At 41.2% G+C, this 19,689-nt stretch overlaps 1 protein-coding gene across 19 annotated transcripts in view; it reads left to right on the top strand.

Moving 5' to 3' along the window:
• DST (dystonin) overlaps positions 1-19,689 on the top strand; it is a 748,258-nt gene that overhangs the window by 678,944 nt on the left and 49,625 nt on the right. For all 19 annotated transcript variants that reach the window (XM_068281416.1, XM_068281417.1, XM_068281405.1 and 16 more), the window contains 7 exons: positions 2,418-2,588; positions 6,048-6,203; positions 7,338-7,544; positions 7,634-7,753; positions 14,099-14,268; positions 16,915-17,074; positions 17,532-17,726. In XM_068281416.1, the coding sequence (XP_068137517.1) occupies positions 2,418-2,588; positions 6,048-6,203; positions 7,338-7,544; positions 7,634-7,753; positions 14,099-14,268; positions 16,915-17,074; positions 17,532-17,726 (1,179 nt within the window). The remainder of the gene's footprint in view (positions 1-2,417; positions 2,589-6,047; positions 6,204-7,337; positions 7,545-7,633; positions 7,754-14,098; positions 14,269-16,914; positions 17,075-17,531; positions 17,727-19,689) is intronic.

The raw sequence follows: 19,689 nt of genomic DNA, 5'->3' as shown, positions 1-19,689 counted from the left end.
TTTAACTTTGATGCAATTTTTGCGTCAGTCACAGACGAATACATGCCCCTAGCAAAGCTACTTCCAAGAAAAAAATCAGCTTAATTTACTTCTCAAATATTTCCTCATGCGGATTCTTACGTTAGGCAGTCATTGCTCTTTAGAAAAACATGGCCCACCTTGAAACTCCTGAAATTAGTTTACAATGGCGAGTGTCATAAAAATCATCAAGTAAGGCTATTTATTAAGAGTTGAAAAGGTAACGTTAACATTTTTATATTTTTTTTTTTACTTTTTTATTACTACTTTTTGGTCTTCTTACTGATATTAAACATACTAATTTCCCAGATACAGTGGTTTGCAAAAGTATTCGGCCCCCTTGACGGTTTCCACATTTTGTCACAGTACTGCCACAAACATGAATCAATTTTATTGGAATTCCACGTGAAAGACCAATACAAAGTGGTGTACACGTGAGAAGTGGAATGAAAATCCTACATGATTCCAAAAAATGTTTTTACAAATAACTGCAAAGTGGGGTGTGCGTAATTATTCAGCCCCCTGAGTCAACACTTTGTAGAACCACCTTTTGCTGCAATTACAGCTGCCAGTCTTTTAGGGTATGTCTCTACCAGCTTTGCACATCTAGAGACTGAAATCCTTGTCCATTCTTCTTTGCAAAACAGCTCCAGCTCAGCCAGATTAGATGGACAGTGTTTGTGAACAGCAGTTTACAGATCCTGCCACAGTTTCTCGATTGGATTTAAATCTGGACTGGGCCATTCTAACACATGGATATGTTTTGTTTTAAACCATTCCATGGTTACCCTGGCTTTATGTTAAGGGTTATTGTCCTGCTGGAAGGTGAACCTCAGCCCCAGTCTCAAGTCTTTTGCAGACTCCAAGAGGTTTTCTTCCAAGATTGCCCTGTATTTGGCTCCATCCATCTTCCCATCAACTCTGACCAGTTTCCCTGTCCCTGCTGAAGAGAAGCACCCCAGAGCATGATGCTGCCACCACCATATTTGACAGTGGGGATGGTGTGTTCAGAGTGATGTGCAGTGTTAGTTTTCCACCACACATAGCGTTTTGCATTTTGGCCAAAAAGTTCCATTTTGGTGTCATCTGACCAGAGCATCTTCTTCCACATTTTTGCTGTGTCCCATACATGGCTTGTGGCAAACTGCAAATGGGACGACTTATGTTTTTCTGTTAGCAATTGCTTTCTTCTTGCGACTCTTCCATAAAGGCCAACTTTGTGCAGTGCATGACTAATAGTTGTCCTATGGACAGCTTCCCCCACCTGAGCTGTGGATCTCTGCAGCTCGTCCAGAGTCACCATGGGCCTCTTAACTGCATTTCTGATCAGCACTCTCCTTGTTCGGCCTGTGAGTTTAGGTGGACGGCCTTATCTTGATAAGTTTACAGTTGTGCCATACTATTTTTGTAGGCTAAGCCTGTTTTAAATTTCTCAATAACTTTATCCCTGACCTGTCTGGTGTGTTCTTTGGACTTTATGGTGTTGTTGCTCCCAATATTCTCTTAGACAACCTTTGAGGCCGTCACAGAGCAGCTGTATTTGTACTGACATTAGATTACACACAGGTGCACTCTATTTAGTCATTAGCACTCATCAGGCAATGTCTATGGGAAACTGACAGCACTCAGACCAAAGGGGGCTGGATAATTACGCACACCCCACTTTGCAGTTATTTATTTGTTAAAAAATGTTTGGAATCATGTATGATTTTTATTCCACTTCTCACGTGTACACCACTTTGTATTGGTCTGTCACGTGAAATTCCAATAAAATTGATTCATGTTTGTGGCAGTAATGTGACAAAATGTGGAAACCTCAAGGGGGGGCGAATACTTTTGCAAACCACTGTACTAAGTAGCTTTAGTTATATTTCCTGTTATAAGGTAGTAGAAGCTGTCATCGGATGGGCAACTGAACTATACACTGACATCAGCCAATCAGCATTGTGTGCAGAGTATTAGCAGCTGACTGACGGTCATTGCTGGGAAGTGTAGGCCTATATCCAGCAGACAGTTGATGCTGAAGGATAAAACATCAATTCCTCCCAGAAACCGTACTGTTAGGATAGTATACAGGTGCTGGAGTTATGATGTTATCCTGTATGGGATCTCTTTTCCCTGTGGAATGAATGTGTTATTGCAGTAGATCCAGGAAAAGCTATGAGATAAATGCAGTGCTTCCATATTTATATATTTCCCTGTGAAACTGGCTCCTTACCGAATAGGAAGAAGCTCAGCTTTCACATGACAGCCGACTCAGTGGCCATAGCAAGACCAGATCGCCTCGAGATGGTTAAATTCCCATATCACTGTCATGTCCTATGTATTTGTTCATTTATTTTTAGACCTGTAGTGCGGTTCCATATAATACATTTTTGCGCTTGTGTAATTTTTTTAAGGAACTGTGCACTGCATTTGAAGCAAAAGAAGAGGTGTATAAAAGCATAATGCTCAAAAGTCAGCAAATCTTGCAAAGAAGCACTGATGACCCTGAAGCAAATGTGGATCAAGACATTAACAACCTAAAAGAGAAATGGGATTCAGTGGAAACAAAACTCAGTGAACAAAAGGTAAGTTGGCTTGGCTTAGAATATATGTATATATAAGATATATGTTAACTGATAAGTGGCAAATAGTGGGTGTCCTACCCACCAAGAAGAGTGTTTTTAGGAGGTTGTAATTCTAATAATATGCATTATTTCTTAGACACCAGGCGAGGCTTATAACATTAGAAACTATTCAAAGACACAGACATCCATGGTCCATCAAAACACAATAGCCAAAGACCCAAAATAATATACAAGAGTATGAATGTATTAGGGACCAATCCCTTTAAAACCAATTAAAACCTGCTGCGGCAAGTGAACAGTATATGCGGTCATAAATCAGTAATATATCAAGTGATAAATAAATCTACCACGCTGGCAGCGCTGGAATGATAAACAGGATATATATATATATATATATATATATATATATATATATCACAAAATTGTATAAATAATGAAAGCTGACTGCTCACATAAGTGGCTTATGTGAGCAGTCAGCTTTCATTATTTATACAGTGGGATGCGAAAGTTTGGGCAACCTTGTTAATCGTCATGATTTTCTTGTATAAATCGTTAGTTGTTACGATAAAAAATGTCAGTTAAATATATCATATAGGAGACACACAGTGATATTTGAGAAGTGAAATGAAGTTTATTGGATTTACAGAAAGTGGGCAATAATTGTTTAAACAAAATTAGTCAGGTGCATACATTTGACATTTGGACAACACAAAAAATAAATGAAATCAATATTTAGTAAATCCTCCTTTTGCAGAAATGACAGCCTCTAAACGCTTCCTGTAGGTTCCAGTGAGAGTCTGGTTGAAGGTATTTTGGACCATTCCTTTTTACAAAACATCTCTAGTTCATTCAGGTTTGATGGCTTCCAAGCATGAACAGCTCCATCCAACAATTTATACAGGAAAATCATGACAATTAACAAGGTTGCCAAAACGTTTGCATCCCACTGTACAATTTTGTGATATACAGTATATATATAACCGTTTATCAGGTACTTCTAAAATCTCTTTTCTCAGTGCCCATTCTCTAAAGGCAGAATAATTTGTTTCAGGGTGCAGTGTGATTTTGCTGTCACAAGTGTTGATTGCACAGAAGCCAATAATCACAGATCACAAATGAAAACGTTTCCTTTTAAAGGACCACTATTGGCAAAATTTTACATTTTAAGATTTTTGCTACAGTGGCCCTTTAACTTTTGATTCATAGCACAGCTATCCTACCGTAAGGCCTTGCTCAGGACTGTCTCCTCCATACCGCCACCTGCCTCTCAGGATCCCCAACCATCTGTCATTGCGTGGACAGTCTATAAAACTAATCAAGATCAGGACGCTCACATTGTCTACATTTATAAATTAAGCACCTGTCATGTGCATGTGTAACTCTTTATCTGCGATGCAGGTAAGGCTGGCACTGTACCAAGTGCAGCTCTCTGCCTCTTTTGTATATTATCTGGCACCAATCTCAGAGACCTGTACAGCTTCAGCCTACATTCCTGGCTCCTTCTCACACTTTATGCTGCCTGCTGGCCCTAAACTACCCCTCTGGACTCCCCAGCCCTGTCCAAAGCCATAGCACCTGTATACTATCCTAAGCCAAGCGCACTACTACCCTGCTACGTCCTTCTCGCCCCATAATCCCACGCCACATGCGGAAGTGTGAGATGCGTTCCACACTCGCCGCAACACGTGACGTAATGGGATGCGCACATGCGCAATACTACCTTGCCACGTTTCACTCGCCCCATAATCCCCCGCATACCTCCGCCCATCCGCATCACACAGCACGTCCCCAGGTCCCCGCCCAGCCCCTCTACATTGGCTACACAATACAATCAGCCGCCATAGCCCCACCCCCTTCATATCCTCCATAGCCATTGTCACTTATAAACCCCGCAAATATGTCAGACCGGCACAGAGGTGCCAAGCATCAACCAGACCAGACGCTGGTAAGTGTTTTACTCTTCATTATCAGCCTTAGACACGTTTTTACCTTATCCTGCTATATGCCATTCCTACATTGCACAATTAGAATCCCCACTCATACATGTTAAGCCCATGAATAGCTTTTCTTTTACTGAGGCACACAAGTTTAACACATACTCCGTAACCAAATAGGTTTAACATCAGTCACTCCAGTAATAATGTTGTTATAACAGCATCTTGTATACCTTAGAAATTATATATGCATACAATTCAATACACCCATACAACTGTACCATACACAGTATACTGATGTCTGCTTTGTATCTCTGTCATTTTCAGTGTTGTTGCTCCTGTCTTTATTGCCTGAGGAAGCGGGCCTCTTTGCCCGTGAAACGCGTTGCGACTTTATTGGGAGCAATCGAATAAATTATGTATATTTATTTTTGAAAAATCAACAGCCTTGTTGTCAGTTTGTGGTTAGCCGGTCCACCACCGCAACCTAAACATTTTAAACATTTTAGCCTTTTTTATACTCCCGGCGCCTCTGTACACCTGCAAGCTGTCCAAAGCCATGTGTATGCTGCAGTCCGCCAGGAGATGCCACTATATGTGAAATATCATCACCTCTCCAGCTGGGAGAATCCTATAAGGATCTGTTACTCTGACTGCCTGTATTCCTGCGTTACCAGTGCTGAAGCATGCTGCACAGTGGTGAATACTAGGAAGGTGGATTTGGGAGGAGGGAAGGGGTAAGGGGTTAATATGTGTTAGGTTAAGTTATGTACACACTATCAGTTCAATTTTCCGTGATTGGTAAGGCGACATTTCAGGGAAAAGGCACTGTACAAACACACTTGTTCAACTATAACTGAGTAGTGTGTAGTGTTCAGTGGAGATGTAAGGAGGGCAAGCAGGTGACAGTTGACTATTGTATTATTCATATCTCTCTGTTATAATTTGTTAACAATAGGAAGGGTGGGTGCTATCTTGGAATTGATAGAGTTGCTACACTATAATCCATTTTCTGCCACAAACCATATGTTCCATGCTTTGTGGTTGTCTGAAATAAATACTGCAATGTTACACCATATATTTTTTTTTTATTTTAAGCATAGATGTATCAAAGTAAAAAATTGTGCATATGAAAATGCCACATACAAAATGACCCTTACAAAAACCATTAGTTACTAAAACATAGTATATACCGATATTGCACAGTCAGACAAAAACAAGGATCATTGTCTTCAAATGTAGGAAATAATATATTATAAGGGCATTTATTTGTTATAGCCATTGGCAGTATTAAGTTATATGTTATATGTGCACTCAGTGAGCCATTTACTGGTCTTGTGCTGCTGTGTTTATTTACACAGTCTCATCCATAAAACATTTTGCCCTGATTGTGATCCTAGAGATTTAACATTTCACTAATTCCTTTTGATAGCTATTTCTTTTTCTAGGCTGTATGGCTTCTATAGTCATCAAAATTGCCGCTATGGATCTTTAATCCCAGCTATTTTGTTGTGTTTATGTTTAGGTAAAACTTGAGGAAGCACTCAGTCTAGCAACAGGATTTCACAATTCTCTACAAGATTTTATCAACTGGCTGACTCAGGCGGAGCAGACACTAACTATGGCTTCCCCTCCAAGTCTTGTATTGGACACAGTATTATTTCAAATTGATGAACATAAGGTAAGTATGAAATGACCCTTGAATATGTTCATAGCGATTTTACATACAGCTCACATTATTTTTTGTGACTAAACAGCATGGTTTATACTTTTTCTTTACTGTATATACTATAAATGGGATTTAACCCTTTTTAACATTTAATGCTAATTAAGACTTTTTAAAAAGATTTTTTGTTTCAGGAAAATGTTTATTTATCACAAGTGAAATTGTGATTGGTATTCAGAGCACCACCTACTTAAATAGTAAGCTTTGTAAGTGCATGAAGTGCCTCTTTGTGTTGCAGTGCTAATAAGTAACATAGTTCCATGAAGAACAACAGTACCTAGTCATTTGTCAACAGACCTGTGAACTTTGTTGTTGTAATTTTAGAGACTTATTGACAGCAACAGTAAAGGGGCCCATACACTGGTCAATTTGAGCCATCTATCGATTTTATGGAATTGATCGGAAATCGATTCTATCAAATGTATTGATCAATTTGCAGCCGATTCCGATCGATTTGATCTATCTGACAGGATGGAAAATCTAGGTCAATATCCCATAGAGTTGCATTGGATCTAGAAGTCCAATAATGCAATTAGATTGATTTCCAATAGATTTCATTTTGAAATATATTGGAAATCTGTTCCTAGTGTGTGGCAGACATCAGATAGATTCCTGTCAGATTCGACCTGAAATCTATCTGATCGTCGAATCTGCTGCAAATCTATAAGTGTATGGCCACATTAAGTTAAGCAACACTCTCTTCTGACTTCCAAGGCTTGAAACTGACATCTAGCCATTAGTAGTCACATAGAGGTGTCGGTGTGCATTTTCCTCCAGCATGCTGCAGAAACCCTCCAAACACAGTGAACTTGCGATAATGGTAGTTTCTGCTTTCCCCATCCTTACAGTAAAACGGAAGGTAGTTCCTGGACCACACAGGCTATGATAGATTGTGATACCTCAACAAATGAGGGAGCATAGGTCTGGAATTATCAAAAATCTTCATGTTTTTCCATCCTTACAGTACATAGCTCAATCTACACGGTGAACCTGACTAATCCAGGGAGAAATAAAGCAGGGAGATGAAAACTGATATTTATATTAGAGAGCTTCTGGACTATTTATGAATATCCTTGTATTTGGTTCTAGGTGTTTGTTACTGAAGTTAATTCACACAGAGATCACATCATGGAGCTAGACAAAACTGGAACCCACTTGAAATACTTCAGCCAAAAGCAAGATGTAGTAATACTTAAGAATTTATTGATTAGTGTGCAGACCAGATGGGAGAATGTTGTCCAGCGCTCCCTGGAAAGAGGACGAGCCTTAGATGATGCTCGAAAAAGATCCAAGCAGGTAAAGTGTGAAAAATAGTTTCTTGCATTGATTAGTTTCCGAAGGGTTTTAAAAGAAAAATGTTTAATGATATATTTGCTTCATTGTAGTTCCACGAACCATTTGACAAACTTATGGAGTGGCTGGAAGAATCAGAAACAAACTTGGATTCAGAACTTGAGATTGCAAATGACCCAGACAAGATCAAGACACAGCTGGCAACGCACAAGGTCAGTGATGTACAAAACATAAGCTGAATGGACGGTCAGTTGTAATCAATTCTCTGATGTGTGCAAGCAAATATAACCACAAGCTTAAAGGCAGCCATACACTGGTCGATGTGCCATCAGATCGACCAGCTGACAGATCCCTATCTGATCGAATCTGATCAGATAGGGATCGTATGGCTGCCTTTACTGCAAACAGATTGTGAATCGATTTCAGCCTGAAACCGATCACAATCTGTTCAGCTGCTCCTGCCGCCTGTCCTCCCCCCGCGCATACATTACCTGACGCTGGCTCCCGGGCATCTTCTCCACGCTGCACCGCTCTGTTCTTGCTCCATCTCGGCGCTTCCTGTGTCACTCCGTGACCAGGAAGTTCAAATAGAGCGCCCTCTATTTGAACTTCCTGGGTCACTGCAGTGACACAGGAAGCGCCGGGATGGAGCTGGTGCAGCGCTGAGAAGATGCGGAGAAGACGCCCGGGAGCCCGCATCAGGTAATGTATTTTTCATCGGATCGGCCGCCGCTAGCGACGCGCACTTTACCCGCGGGCGATCGAGGGTAATTTCCCGCACGGCGCGATCGACGGACCGATCCGATTTCGGGAGGAAATCGGATCGTCGGCGGCGTTTACCGCGAACGATTGGCAGCAGATTCGATCCCAGGATCGAATCTGCTGTCGAAACGGCCGGGAATCGGGCCAGTGTATGGCCACCTTAAGTGTGTGCTACGTTATCAAGGTTTTTCCACCTCTCTTTCTCTTCACCTTACATAAGTTACGGTAAATGGATATACAGTACTGTAGTATTCAAAGGGAGGAGTATGAATCCAGATAACTATTGTATAGTCCAAAATCACTATTTTTCATCTCAAGATAGCTGAGCACCGAATCCTTTTTCCCCACCTCATTGGTTGCTGCATGTTTCAATCAGCCCTAGTCACAAGGTAATTATGTAAACTGTTAGGGCTATGTAACACTGGGGGGGACTCTGTGGAGATTCTGCTGCGATTTCCATTTGCTGCGACTGGAGCATTCACATTACCACGTTGTGATCTCAAAGCACTGCAGGTGGCATTTTGGGAAGGATAGCACTGTGATTCCTGTTCCTGGATCAAGAATCACAAATGCAAATGCTGGAAAATCGCTGCGCACAATAGCAATTGCTAAGCACTAGTCATTTTCAGCATTTTTTGTTGTTGTTGTGAAATAGCTGTTACACTTAGAAAAGCTGGCGCTAGATAGCAATTTACTGACATGTTTAGTGTGGAGAATACTAACACATAAAATGGGGTCAGGCAGCACAGGGCAGAAAAATGTGTACAATGGTCTATTAGCTTTAAATGCTTGGCCTAATGAATGAAATTCTCATAATGATAAACAATAGGATTTGAAATGCAGTATTGTCCTATTCCTATGAATTAAGTTGCATTTTAAGGATGGATGATCTGATCAGGTCTCACCCCCGTTTAGCGTAAACCTGCTGCAAACATGGGGAGTAAAACCTGTAATACAAATTATAATTATAAATAATGCATCCAAAGGCAAATAATCTATAAAGGTATTTGGACTCGTGGAGAGGCTTTGCACAGGAAAGGGCCAGAGCAGAGTTTGACATTTACAAGTAAAGTTATAATTTTCTTATTAGTAACCAGTCTTTACCTCTGGAACCATTAATCATTTACATGCAGTTTTTTCTTAAGGGAGCCTATAATTATTTTTTTCATTCTGTGCTCAATTACAGCAGCCCAGGTTTTCTTTTGTTTTATTTTAACTACCAGTAGACCTACGCCTGTTTAAAAACAGGCTCTAGGTCTGTGTTTAAACCTACTCCCCTCCCCTCTCCTCTCACCCTTCCGTGACTGCCACCACCAACGCACACTCACCACGCATGCCAGCCGCACACCCGCCGCGTGCGCCCGCTGCACGCCTGTGCCCAGCCGCGTGGCTCCTTGCCCGTCCTGCTCCCATCCAACGGCTGTCCCTGCGGCACATGCGCAGTAGCATGCAGGGGGACACACATGGACATTGGGACACAGAGACAAAGGGGTTTTATTATAGAGGATTGTTTTACAAAGCCAAAGCAAGCTCTGCTAAAACTCACATGGAGTATCAAAACCGTTGTATCCTTAAAGGACTACTGTAGGGGGAAAAATATTGAACTAGCCCAGGCCTTCTAATGGTCCCTGCAGATATCCTGTGCCCGCTCAGCCACTCACCGATGCTCCGGTCCTCGCCTCCGGTTCACTTCTGGAATTTCTGACTGAAGTCAGAAAATCACTGCGTGCCGTATCCCCTCTCCCACTGACTTTACCAGGAGCATACTGCGCAGACGCAGACCGTACTGGGCCTGTGCAATACACTGCTGGTGACGTCAGCGAAAGCAAGGGCGCCGGCTGCGCAGGCGCAGTGGTTTTCCGACTTTAAAGTTGGAAATTCCAGAAGTGAACCGGAGGCGGGGACTGGAGCATCAGTGAATGACTGTGCAGGCACAGGATGTCTGCGGGGGACCATTAGAAGTCCCAGGTAAGTTCAACTCTTTTTTCCCCCTACCCCTATACTGTACTCCTTTAAAACAAGGAAAACCCTGAAGTGAATAATTATAGTTAGGGCTATTTAATAAAGAAAGTCAAGAAGTAAAGTGCTGTAATCCATAGCAGCCAGTCACATTTTGCTTCTGTGAAGCTGAGCAGGACAGGGTGGATTTTGATTGGTTGCTCTTGATTCAGTACTTGCACCCCTTCTTTGCACGTGTTAACCATTACTAACATCATAGAGACATCTGCCTTGATACATCAATTTCTTACTGTATTGTGTAATTCTAGCAGCAACTCAACATTGTACAGTATGGTATTCAATTTGACAGGTGTTCATGAGCTAGCCTTAGAGGGCTTCCCGACTGCGGGTTTGAACAGATCAAGCGGGGAGCAGCCTTATTCGAGCTAAAACAAGGCTGGGGACCCCTCAGAACACCTCTCACTGCCACCACTAGCGGTTCGCTAGACACTTCCACTCTGCTGTCGAGTCCTCAGCGAGCAATCCACGTTTTCGTATTCGGGTCAGCTTTGCGCTTAGGCCGAATACAGGAACGCAACGGACCCACACACACACAGTTGCAATCTTACACTGTAGTGAAGCAAAACCACTAACAGTCGTTCCGAACGATACTGTTAGCCACTCAGCTGTTGAGCTACTCGCACTGGCGTTTTCGTACGTTGGGTCAGCTGCTCGCTTTAGGCCAACGTATGACAAACGCCCCACACACAATGCAATTACAATCTTATACGGTAGTGTCGCTCAATCATACAATCAGGCACGGACTTATACACACTTCAATCTCTTCTAGGCTATGAGTGTTAGTTTAGTACAGCAGAAGTCAAGCTTATTAAATAATAATTTAATATTCCAGGGAACAAAGTGGAACAATGCAGAACAGAATATATACAAAAGATTACAAAAACAAAGATAAAAGTTACAAAAATACACACAAAGTGATTTGCTTACCCAAATAAACGTACCAGCGTATCGATCTGGGCGTTGTTGCGGGAGTACGCACTTTCTGGTCAGGAACCAGGTTAGTTCTAGCCGTGTGTGCTATCTCCAAGAACTACAAGTTGTGGCTATCCTAGCTGCTGTTTTATGTGAGATACGCCTGGAGGCTGCAACTTCCTTGGGGAGGGGAGGAACTAGTTTTTAATTAAATCTCAGACATAATTCTATTTCCAGGTAAAAGTCTATACATCAAAAGATTGTGAAGTGAGGCTTTTCAACTCCAGGTGATAACTTGATTAAGGCTTTTTCCGTCTCCATTTTTAAAGTCTGTTGAGATTTCCAACCCCCTTCCAATAGATGTAATTTACAGGGTATAGTTTGCACCTCCACCAATAATTCAATTTCCTCACAATGAAACAGCCTTCCTCAACAGAAGTGTAAATGTTTCAAGTGTCAATGACTTCAACACTTCACTTCCGCCATTGTCTGATTACCCCAGCTCTATTCACTGAAGTCCTCTTTAGATGCAAATGTAGGTCTATTGACCCACACACACAATCACATGAACAGTCCATGAATCTAGCCTGGCATATCTACACCTTTGACATAACATAGCAGATATAAAAATGGGAAAATGAAAGAAATATGTTCCTGTATTCCTAACATCATCAGCCTCATAACTAGCTGCTATATTCCTGACAGGCAAGTATGTGCATTAGTTACTGTATAAATTACTGGTTTACGGTTGTCCCCATTAAGGTCAAGCTCAAAATCAGCTCAGCCCAGTTCAGTTTGAACATTAGCAACTTTAATTTATCCCTTTTCAGGGATTTCTGCTCTCTTGTCATGCCCACCTGCACTGAATGGCTGTTTATTGCCTTATCATTTATTGGGTGGGCTTTCACCGTTAAGCAAATCCTTTGATCAGTCACCTTCCTGCTGATTTAGCCACAGCCAAACAAAGGCTTTGTTTACTTCTGACAACTCAGAGTGTCTGTAGATGTGATAGCTTGGCGGTTCCCCTAATGGTGGCTTCATTGATTTCAATGGATATTGGTTCCTAGCAAAGAAATGAACAGCGCTACTTAAAATCAGAAAAGTGCCTACCTGCAAGAGAGTGCAAGCCCCACTTGTGGGATAAAATACACACCTAGCATACACATAACCTGTCTACCACTGGAGGATGTTAGTTTCCTGTAACAGCTTGCATGCAACTTGTTAAGTACTCGTCCTTCCCACTGCGGAGAAGTCATCCCCCTATGGGAGGGGACCTAACACTGACTAAATCCTAACCTATGCAAATGCATAGCCTGGGTGCGCTACCAAGTAAAATCAAAAATTGAAAGTTGCGCAAAAGGTGGATCAGCGCATCACCAGGCCGCCTCCGAATGGCCTACAATCAGAAGTGCTCTGAGCCCCCCCAGAAACTGCAAACGCACCTTGAACCCAAACAGAAGCTCTGCATATACACCAAAAGCAAGGCTGCTAAGTGGGAGCAGCTGACCAAAAATGAATTAAATTAGTACATAGCAAAGAAATGAACAGCGCTACTTAAAAACAGAAAAGTGCCTACCTGCAAGAGAGTGAAAGCCCCACTTGTGGGATAAAATACACACCCAGCATATACATAACCTGTCTACCACTGGAGGATGTTGGTTTCCTGTAACAGCTTGCATGCAACTTGTTAAGTACTCATCCCTCCCACTGTGGAGAAGTCATCCCCCTATGGGAGGGGACCTAACACTGACTAAATCCTAACCTATGCATATGCATAGCCTGGGTGCGCTACCAAGTAAAATCGAAAATTGAAAGTTGCGCAAAAGAGTTGCGCTACAGTGTCTATAGATGTGATAGCTTGGCGGTTCCCCTAATGGTGGCTTCATTGATTTCAATGGATATTGGTTCCTGCCCATCTCAGCTGAATGGCCATCAAGCTGAACATACAGTAATACCTTTGATATGTAGCTTGGCTTGAGGCTGTGTTTTTTCTGTGAAAGTTTATTTTGTGATTATTATACACTTCTGTAAAGTCTTCCTATGCAATCTGTCTCAGCCTACGGCCTGTTTAACTGGCAGTTAGTTAACCTGCATGTGTGTTTATAGTTGTGTGAGCAAACTGGAGTCCCTGAAGGAACCACACAAACATGAGGAGAACATACACATACTATGTTATCTGTTTTGCAGATGATTTTGAAATCATGCATAACTATATCTATGAGGCTGGAAGTTTTCCTCACAGTGCAGAAAGAAAACGTATCCACCCTAATGCTACATTTATATTAGCTCCATACATCTTTTGCTTGTGTTTTTGCTACATACTAAATGCAAAGTGCTCGAATCTAAATTGCAGATCAGCCTTTTTCCTTTCCTTCCCTTGCCTGTGGTCAGCTTGTAATCTGATGGATGACTATAAAAAACGCTGACTTTTGTATGTATTATAAAAAATAAAAAAAAAACACGTTACATTTTCTAAAGGCTTAGCTATTTGTGACGACCAGCCAGTGCATTAAGTAACAAGTATTTTGTATCACTCCACTAAAATGAGAAAAATGTTCCCTTGGCACACTGTAGAACAAACTAATAAAGTAATCTGTGATACATCTCTGTACAAGAGTGCGCTGCATAGGTTTGGAGTGAAGACTTATGAGCAATACTTTCCATGTGAACTCTGCTACAATGATGTATTATGGCTGTGTATTCTTCATTTGATTCACTTCTTTATTGTTCCACATTTTTTGTTGCCAGAAGGATTTGGTTCACATTCCTTGTGGCAAGGCATTGTGTGGAAAATCTGCCATTTTATATAACTGCTGTGTGTTAATTTATGCAACTGCAATCATCATTTTTATTGCAATCCACAGGAATTTCAGAAAACCCTGGGCGCCAAACATTCTGTCTATGATTCCACCACTAGGAGTGGACGCTCGCTGAAGGAGAAAGCCGCGCTGGCCGATGACATCCATAAACTCGATGATATGCTCTGTGAGATAAGAGACAAATGGGATACTGTTTGTGGAAAATCAGTGGAAAGGTGAGAAGTCTATATCTGTAGAGACGCTTTCCATTAGATGTTCAAATTATCTTTAGTGCTGAATACTTTCTTTTGTTCTGTTATGAGATGTTACAGGTCTTCTTTAAAGAGACACTGAAGCGGAAAAAAAATTATGATATTATGATTTGTATGTGTAGTACAGCTAAGAAATAAAACATTAAGATCAGATACATCAGTCTAATTGTTTCCAGTACAGGAAGAGTTAAGAAACTCCAGTTGTTATCTCTATGGAAAAAGCCCTTAAGCTCTACGACTTTCAAAGTCATGGAGAGGGCTGTTATCTGACTTTTATTATCTCAACTGTTACTAAACAAATTCCTTTTTCTCTGACAGAGGAGAGGTCATTAGTTCACAGACTGCTCTGAAAGAATCATTTTGAATGCTGAGTGTTGTGTAATCTGCACATATTATAGAATGATGCAATGTTAGAAAAAAGCACTATATGCCTGAAAATAAAAATATGAGAATATTTTCTTTGCTGCTAATCTTCTAGTAATTATTCATAGTACACAACCAATTCATTATATCATATATATTTTTTCGCTTCAGTGTCTCTTTAAGTGTTGTGTTGTCTGGGTGCTGAACGAGAGATACATCTCCCTCTCATTTGGGTCTGATGCCGTTAAGGCAGGCAGTACCTGGGAAGGAGTTTAGGAAAATGGTTCAGCAACTTACAGTTGCTGAGTTTAGTCGTCTCAGTTGCTCAGGGCCTTGAGGCTGAATTAGGAGGGAAGAAACTGGGCAGGTCTCTCCATTCCACCCAGGTACACACCAGGCTTAGATCCAGCAGGACGGCTGGATAAGAAGCAGCACGGATGGAGTGCTGGGGGAGAGCTGGTTAAGTTTGCAGCAGCTGAGCTGCAAGAGAGGTGTGTGCTGTGAACACAGCAGCTCTGTGTAAAGGTGGTGTTCTATCCTGTCCAGCTTGTGGGTGTGGCTTCCAGGCTTCATATATGGCTTAAAGTAATCACGAGCTGAAGCTCAGGTTCAGAATGGGCCATTTCCTTGAAGAGAGGGAAGTCTCAGGATCCTATTGAGGCTTCCCTCGGTGGTCCGCAGTCCCCTTGTTGATAAGCGCGGCCCCCCTCCACATTGGGGGCTGCACAGCTCCTGTTCCTGATTCATGGCTGTGCAGTAGATGCGCAGCCCGCGCATTGCACAGTAGCATGGAGCCCGTGGCTCTTGCTTAACCCTATCAGTGGCGTAATAGCCCCCGCCACCACTGCAGTGGCGGGGAGGGGCCCGGAGGTGGCAGAGGGCTCAGGAGGCGGTCCTATTCATTACTACGCAGAGCAGTGGAAGCGTTATTACACGTTACCTGCTCCCGGTGCACATGTCTCCATTCCTGGTTAGTTTGCAAACTCCATGCAGCCAGCTAATCACCATGCGGCTTCAGTCCACGCATGATGATTGGCCGGCTGTAACTTGGGTGATTTGAGCTGGCATTCTCCTTTGAGACATTCCTTGTACAGATCCCTTGGTATTTATGGGCGTCCATTTGTAATCTGATCACAGAAATCATTGTACTAATGTGACGAGGATCCAGTTGATGTTTACAAGTGAACTGTGTGGGGTTTCTGAGTTTTACACACAGCAATCCAAAATATAAGTTTACAGAATATTTCTATAAACACATTATTGTTCAAACTGTGATTGGATTGCAATCTCTCCCAAATGCATTTGTCTGTATGCCAGAAAACTTGATGTTTTGTGATAAAAAAAAGGTGTATTTCTTATAGTTACAGAATTCAACCTAAGGGGGGTTATGAAGGGCATTAAACAACATTTTGTTTGTGACCTAACAATTCGTGTACATGTTCAGTCTATTACTTTTCAGCAAATGAAATTGTGCACTGTGGCATTTTCGCACACTAACACCTACTAAGCTAAGGGCCATCAGATCTTCAAGTTAGTTGCTGGCGTAACTGGTTGCCAATACCAGGTGCTACAAGCAACAAATACATTGTGAAGTTGTGTTATTTTGACATTTCAGCAATTTTCTATCAAGTTAGATCCTGAATGATCCTTTATTTTGTATTCATGTAAACACCTGGCTTATGAAAACCCATAAATCCTATTGTAGTTTCAATATGAAAAACACAGCCAACGTAAAAAAATTACCTCAGTTCTGGAGAGGAGACACCACAGTAGGGGAGTGAACACATGAGGTTAATGTTATGTGTAGGATGGAAAAACTGACAGCATCGCTGTAGGACCAAGATGATATCTGGTTGCTGTGGATAGAATTTAAACAGTCTTTATACAAAAAGATGTTGCCAGATTCTTCATGTCCTTACATGGAGACTAAAACTGTCTCTGTACACCTTTATAGCTGATTGGCCATGGGCTGTGGTGATTATGTAGTAAAGCTAACCTGCTGGACTGACCCTGGTTCGGCTCGTTCATCTACTTATGACACCTGTCAGCATTGCTTGATTTATTAGATCTGTTAAAACAATTGTTAGGGTATAAAGTTTTGTGCGTATATATATATATATATATATATATATATATATATATATATATATATATATATATATATATATATATCATGTTCTTCCAGAAAATGTAATATAGTGGAATTTTGTTTTTCTTTCCAATATTTATTTTCTTTTGTCTTTCTAGACAAAACAAGCTGGAGGAGGCTCTGCTTTTCTCTGGGCAGTTCACAGATGCTCTGCAGGCTCTTATTGATTGGTTGTACAGAGTGGAACCACAGTTGGCTGAAGATCAACCAGTACATGGAGACCTTGACGTTGTTATGAATCTCATTGACAACCACAAAGTAACGCTTTATTCTTAAATACATCTTTCTCTTATTATTTGAAGTAATTATTCAAAAAGAAAAAAATACTATATAGTGCACAGATTACATACTTATAGATTAGTGATTTTATTAAAGGACATAGCCCCCAAAAGAGATGTTAAAACATAATTAAAAAGAAAAAAATGGGTAACTGTCTTGTATATCATATTTTTTTTTTCATAACCACACTTACCCTAGAAGGAGTATAGACCCTAGAGTTAAGGTAATAATTATGTAAGATGCATAGGGCCCAGAAGTCAAGGTTACTGCACCTATAGACCATGACTGTTGCAGCTAAGAACCTGCAGGAGTACCTTGGACCATTTAAATACAAGTCATCAATTAAAGGATGCACACTATTAATGTTTGTATGTTTACAGAAGTTCAAAATGGCTATATAGGAGCTCATGTCACCTGATATCTCTTCCTCTCTTAGGCTTTTCAAAAAGAGCTGGGTAAGAGAACAAGCAATATCCAAGCTCTGAAGCGTTCAGCCAGAGAGTTAATTGAAGGAAGTCATGATGATTCCTCTTGGGTGAAAGCCCAAATGCAGGAATTAGGCACCCGCTGGGAAACTGTGTGCACTTTATCGGTATCCAAGCAGACTCGACTGGAAGAAGCATTGTGCCAGGTGGGCTCATGGAGAGATTATCTATTAGTCATAACATGCATTTTTTGCCTATGTTACTCAGTGGTCAGTTCTGAACAAGTGACGAGAGAGTGATGAGAGATGCCTGGTCTGTGCATGGAATTGTGACAGTAGGGAATTTACACAAGTGAATACTGTAGCCTGGCAGATTTACAGCTTGGCTTATGTAAAAGCTCTTAAATAAAAGAAGACATGACAGTTTATAAATCTATTCCTTATTGCTATTTAAACAGTTCCTTACAACTGACATTCACAGATATTTTATGTGTGTTTTACAGTATCAGGGGTTGTGCATTGGTGGAGATTATAAAAGTAAAATAAGCTATTATTAAAGACTAGAAAAATTTTGTTCTCAATGTACACAGGAGAAATCTGGCATCTTTTTAGCAGTGCTCGATGTAATTATCGAATTATCAGCATATATCAGCAAATTGCGCTGTGTGTACTTTTTAGTAGTAGGGCTTTTTTGGTCTCTTTTAGTCCCCTATACTTTCCTAGTGGTTCTGGGTCTCCCCAAGCTGTTCGGGTATTCTGTTTTTAGCAGCAGAAGAGTGATTTGTAGTGTAGTAACTAATGTTCCTAAAACCTTGGCATATTCAGAAAACGCATGCAACTGACAGCGCATATTACTCAAATAGGTAAACTCGCGTTACCCAGGTAATGCACCTGTTGCTAGTATATTGTATTGTGTGTTATATGAGCAACGAATGCATTAAGTTATGCAAATAGCGCAAATAAGTATTGCAAGTTGCACTATTTGCGCAACAAGCAGTACGTTAATTGTTTAAATACTGGTAAAAGTGACAGTCATTTTTTCTGAATATTCCTAAGTGTTCTACTCTGTGGTCATGTCTAATGTTTCAGTGCATGTCTATTCTTTTTATAGTGGCTTGTAGATAGTTTATAGTGTCCAGGTGGTTTACTCACTGATGTTCCTAGAATTGCACATGGCGATTTTGTTGCCATAATCACTAGTAATGTCTTTGATGGTTAGGTAGCCATTTTTCCTGCTAATGTTCTAGTTGGTTTATGGCTGTTGTCCTTAGTAGTTTACTTGGTATTGTTAGATACTGTTAAATACTTTGGATGTGTAGTGGTCGTGTCCAGAGAGTATGGCTATTTCTTTTGTCAATTGCTTGTTGGTTTAGAATCTATTATTTGTGTTAGTGTTCTTGGTGGTTTGGTGCCTATTATTCCCTTTAAATTTGAAGGTGATAAAGTCACTATTGACCCTAGTAGTTGAATGGCTCTTGTCCCTGTTATGAGACTAGTGGCTTGCTAGTGACTACTATTCATGCTATTCCTTACGACCGTTTCGCAGGGCAACTGCTGAGCTTCATCTGAGGGTGCACACCTCAGATGAAGCTCGGCAGTTGCCCTGCCAAATGGTCGTAAGGACCGTGCACCAATTGGCGCCCACACCTGCTACCTCCCCCACACCCAGGTACAGCTAACACGTTTTTGTGATGCCATTTTTGATACTAAACCAGTCAATCTGCACGTTTTGTTGTATCAACTGTATTTTCTACATGACGTCTTTTTCATGATGCTGCACTAATAAACTATAGTGCCAGACATTTCTTGCCTCCTAGTTATTTGTGTGCTTGGCACTGTACGTACACGTCTATCTCATCATGTCACATGTCACCTCGGTTGTCCTTTAAGTAAGTACTGCTTAGGGAGTCAGAGATTCCCAACGCACTGGAAATATTTAGGGGCCACCAAGATACATGCACTATGGAACTGGGCTTTGGGTGACAGGCAAGAAAGACATAGGTGAGCTTATTGCAGGTTGTCATAAGGGATAAAGGAGCAGCAGCAACCATGAAGAAGGAGGCATAGACATCTGTTCAGTGCACAATCTGCTAGGAAAAGGGGGCACAACCCGCATCCAGTTTGTACAAAGCACAGAGTACAGCTCATGGAGACGGCTTTTGAAGGATCA

The sequence above is a fragment of the Hyperolius riggenbachi genome, chromosome 4, assembly GCF_040937935.1.
Source record: "Hyperolius riggenbachi isolate aHypRig1 chromosome 4, aHypRig1.pri, whole genome shotgun sequence".
Lineage (NCBI taxonomy): Eukaryota > Metazoa > Chordata > Amphibia > Anura > Hyperoliidae > Hyperolius > Hyperolius riggenbachi.
This window is presented reverse-complemented; position numbering and strand designations above follow the sequence as displayed.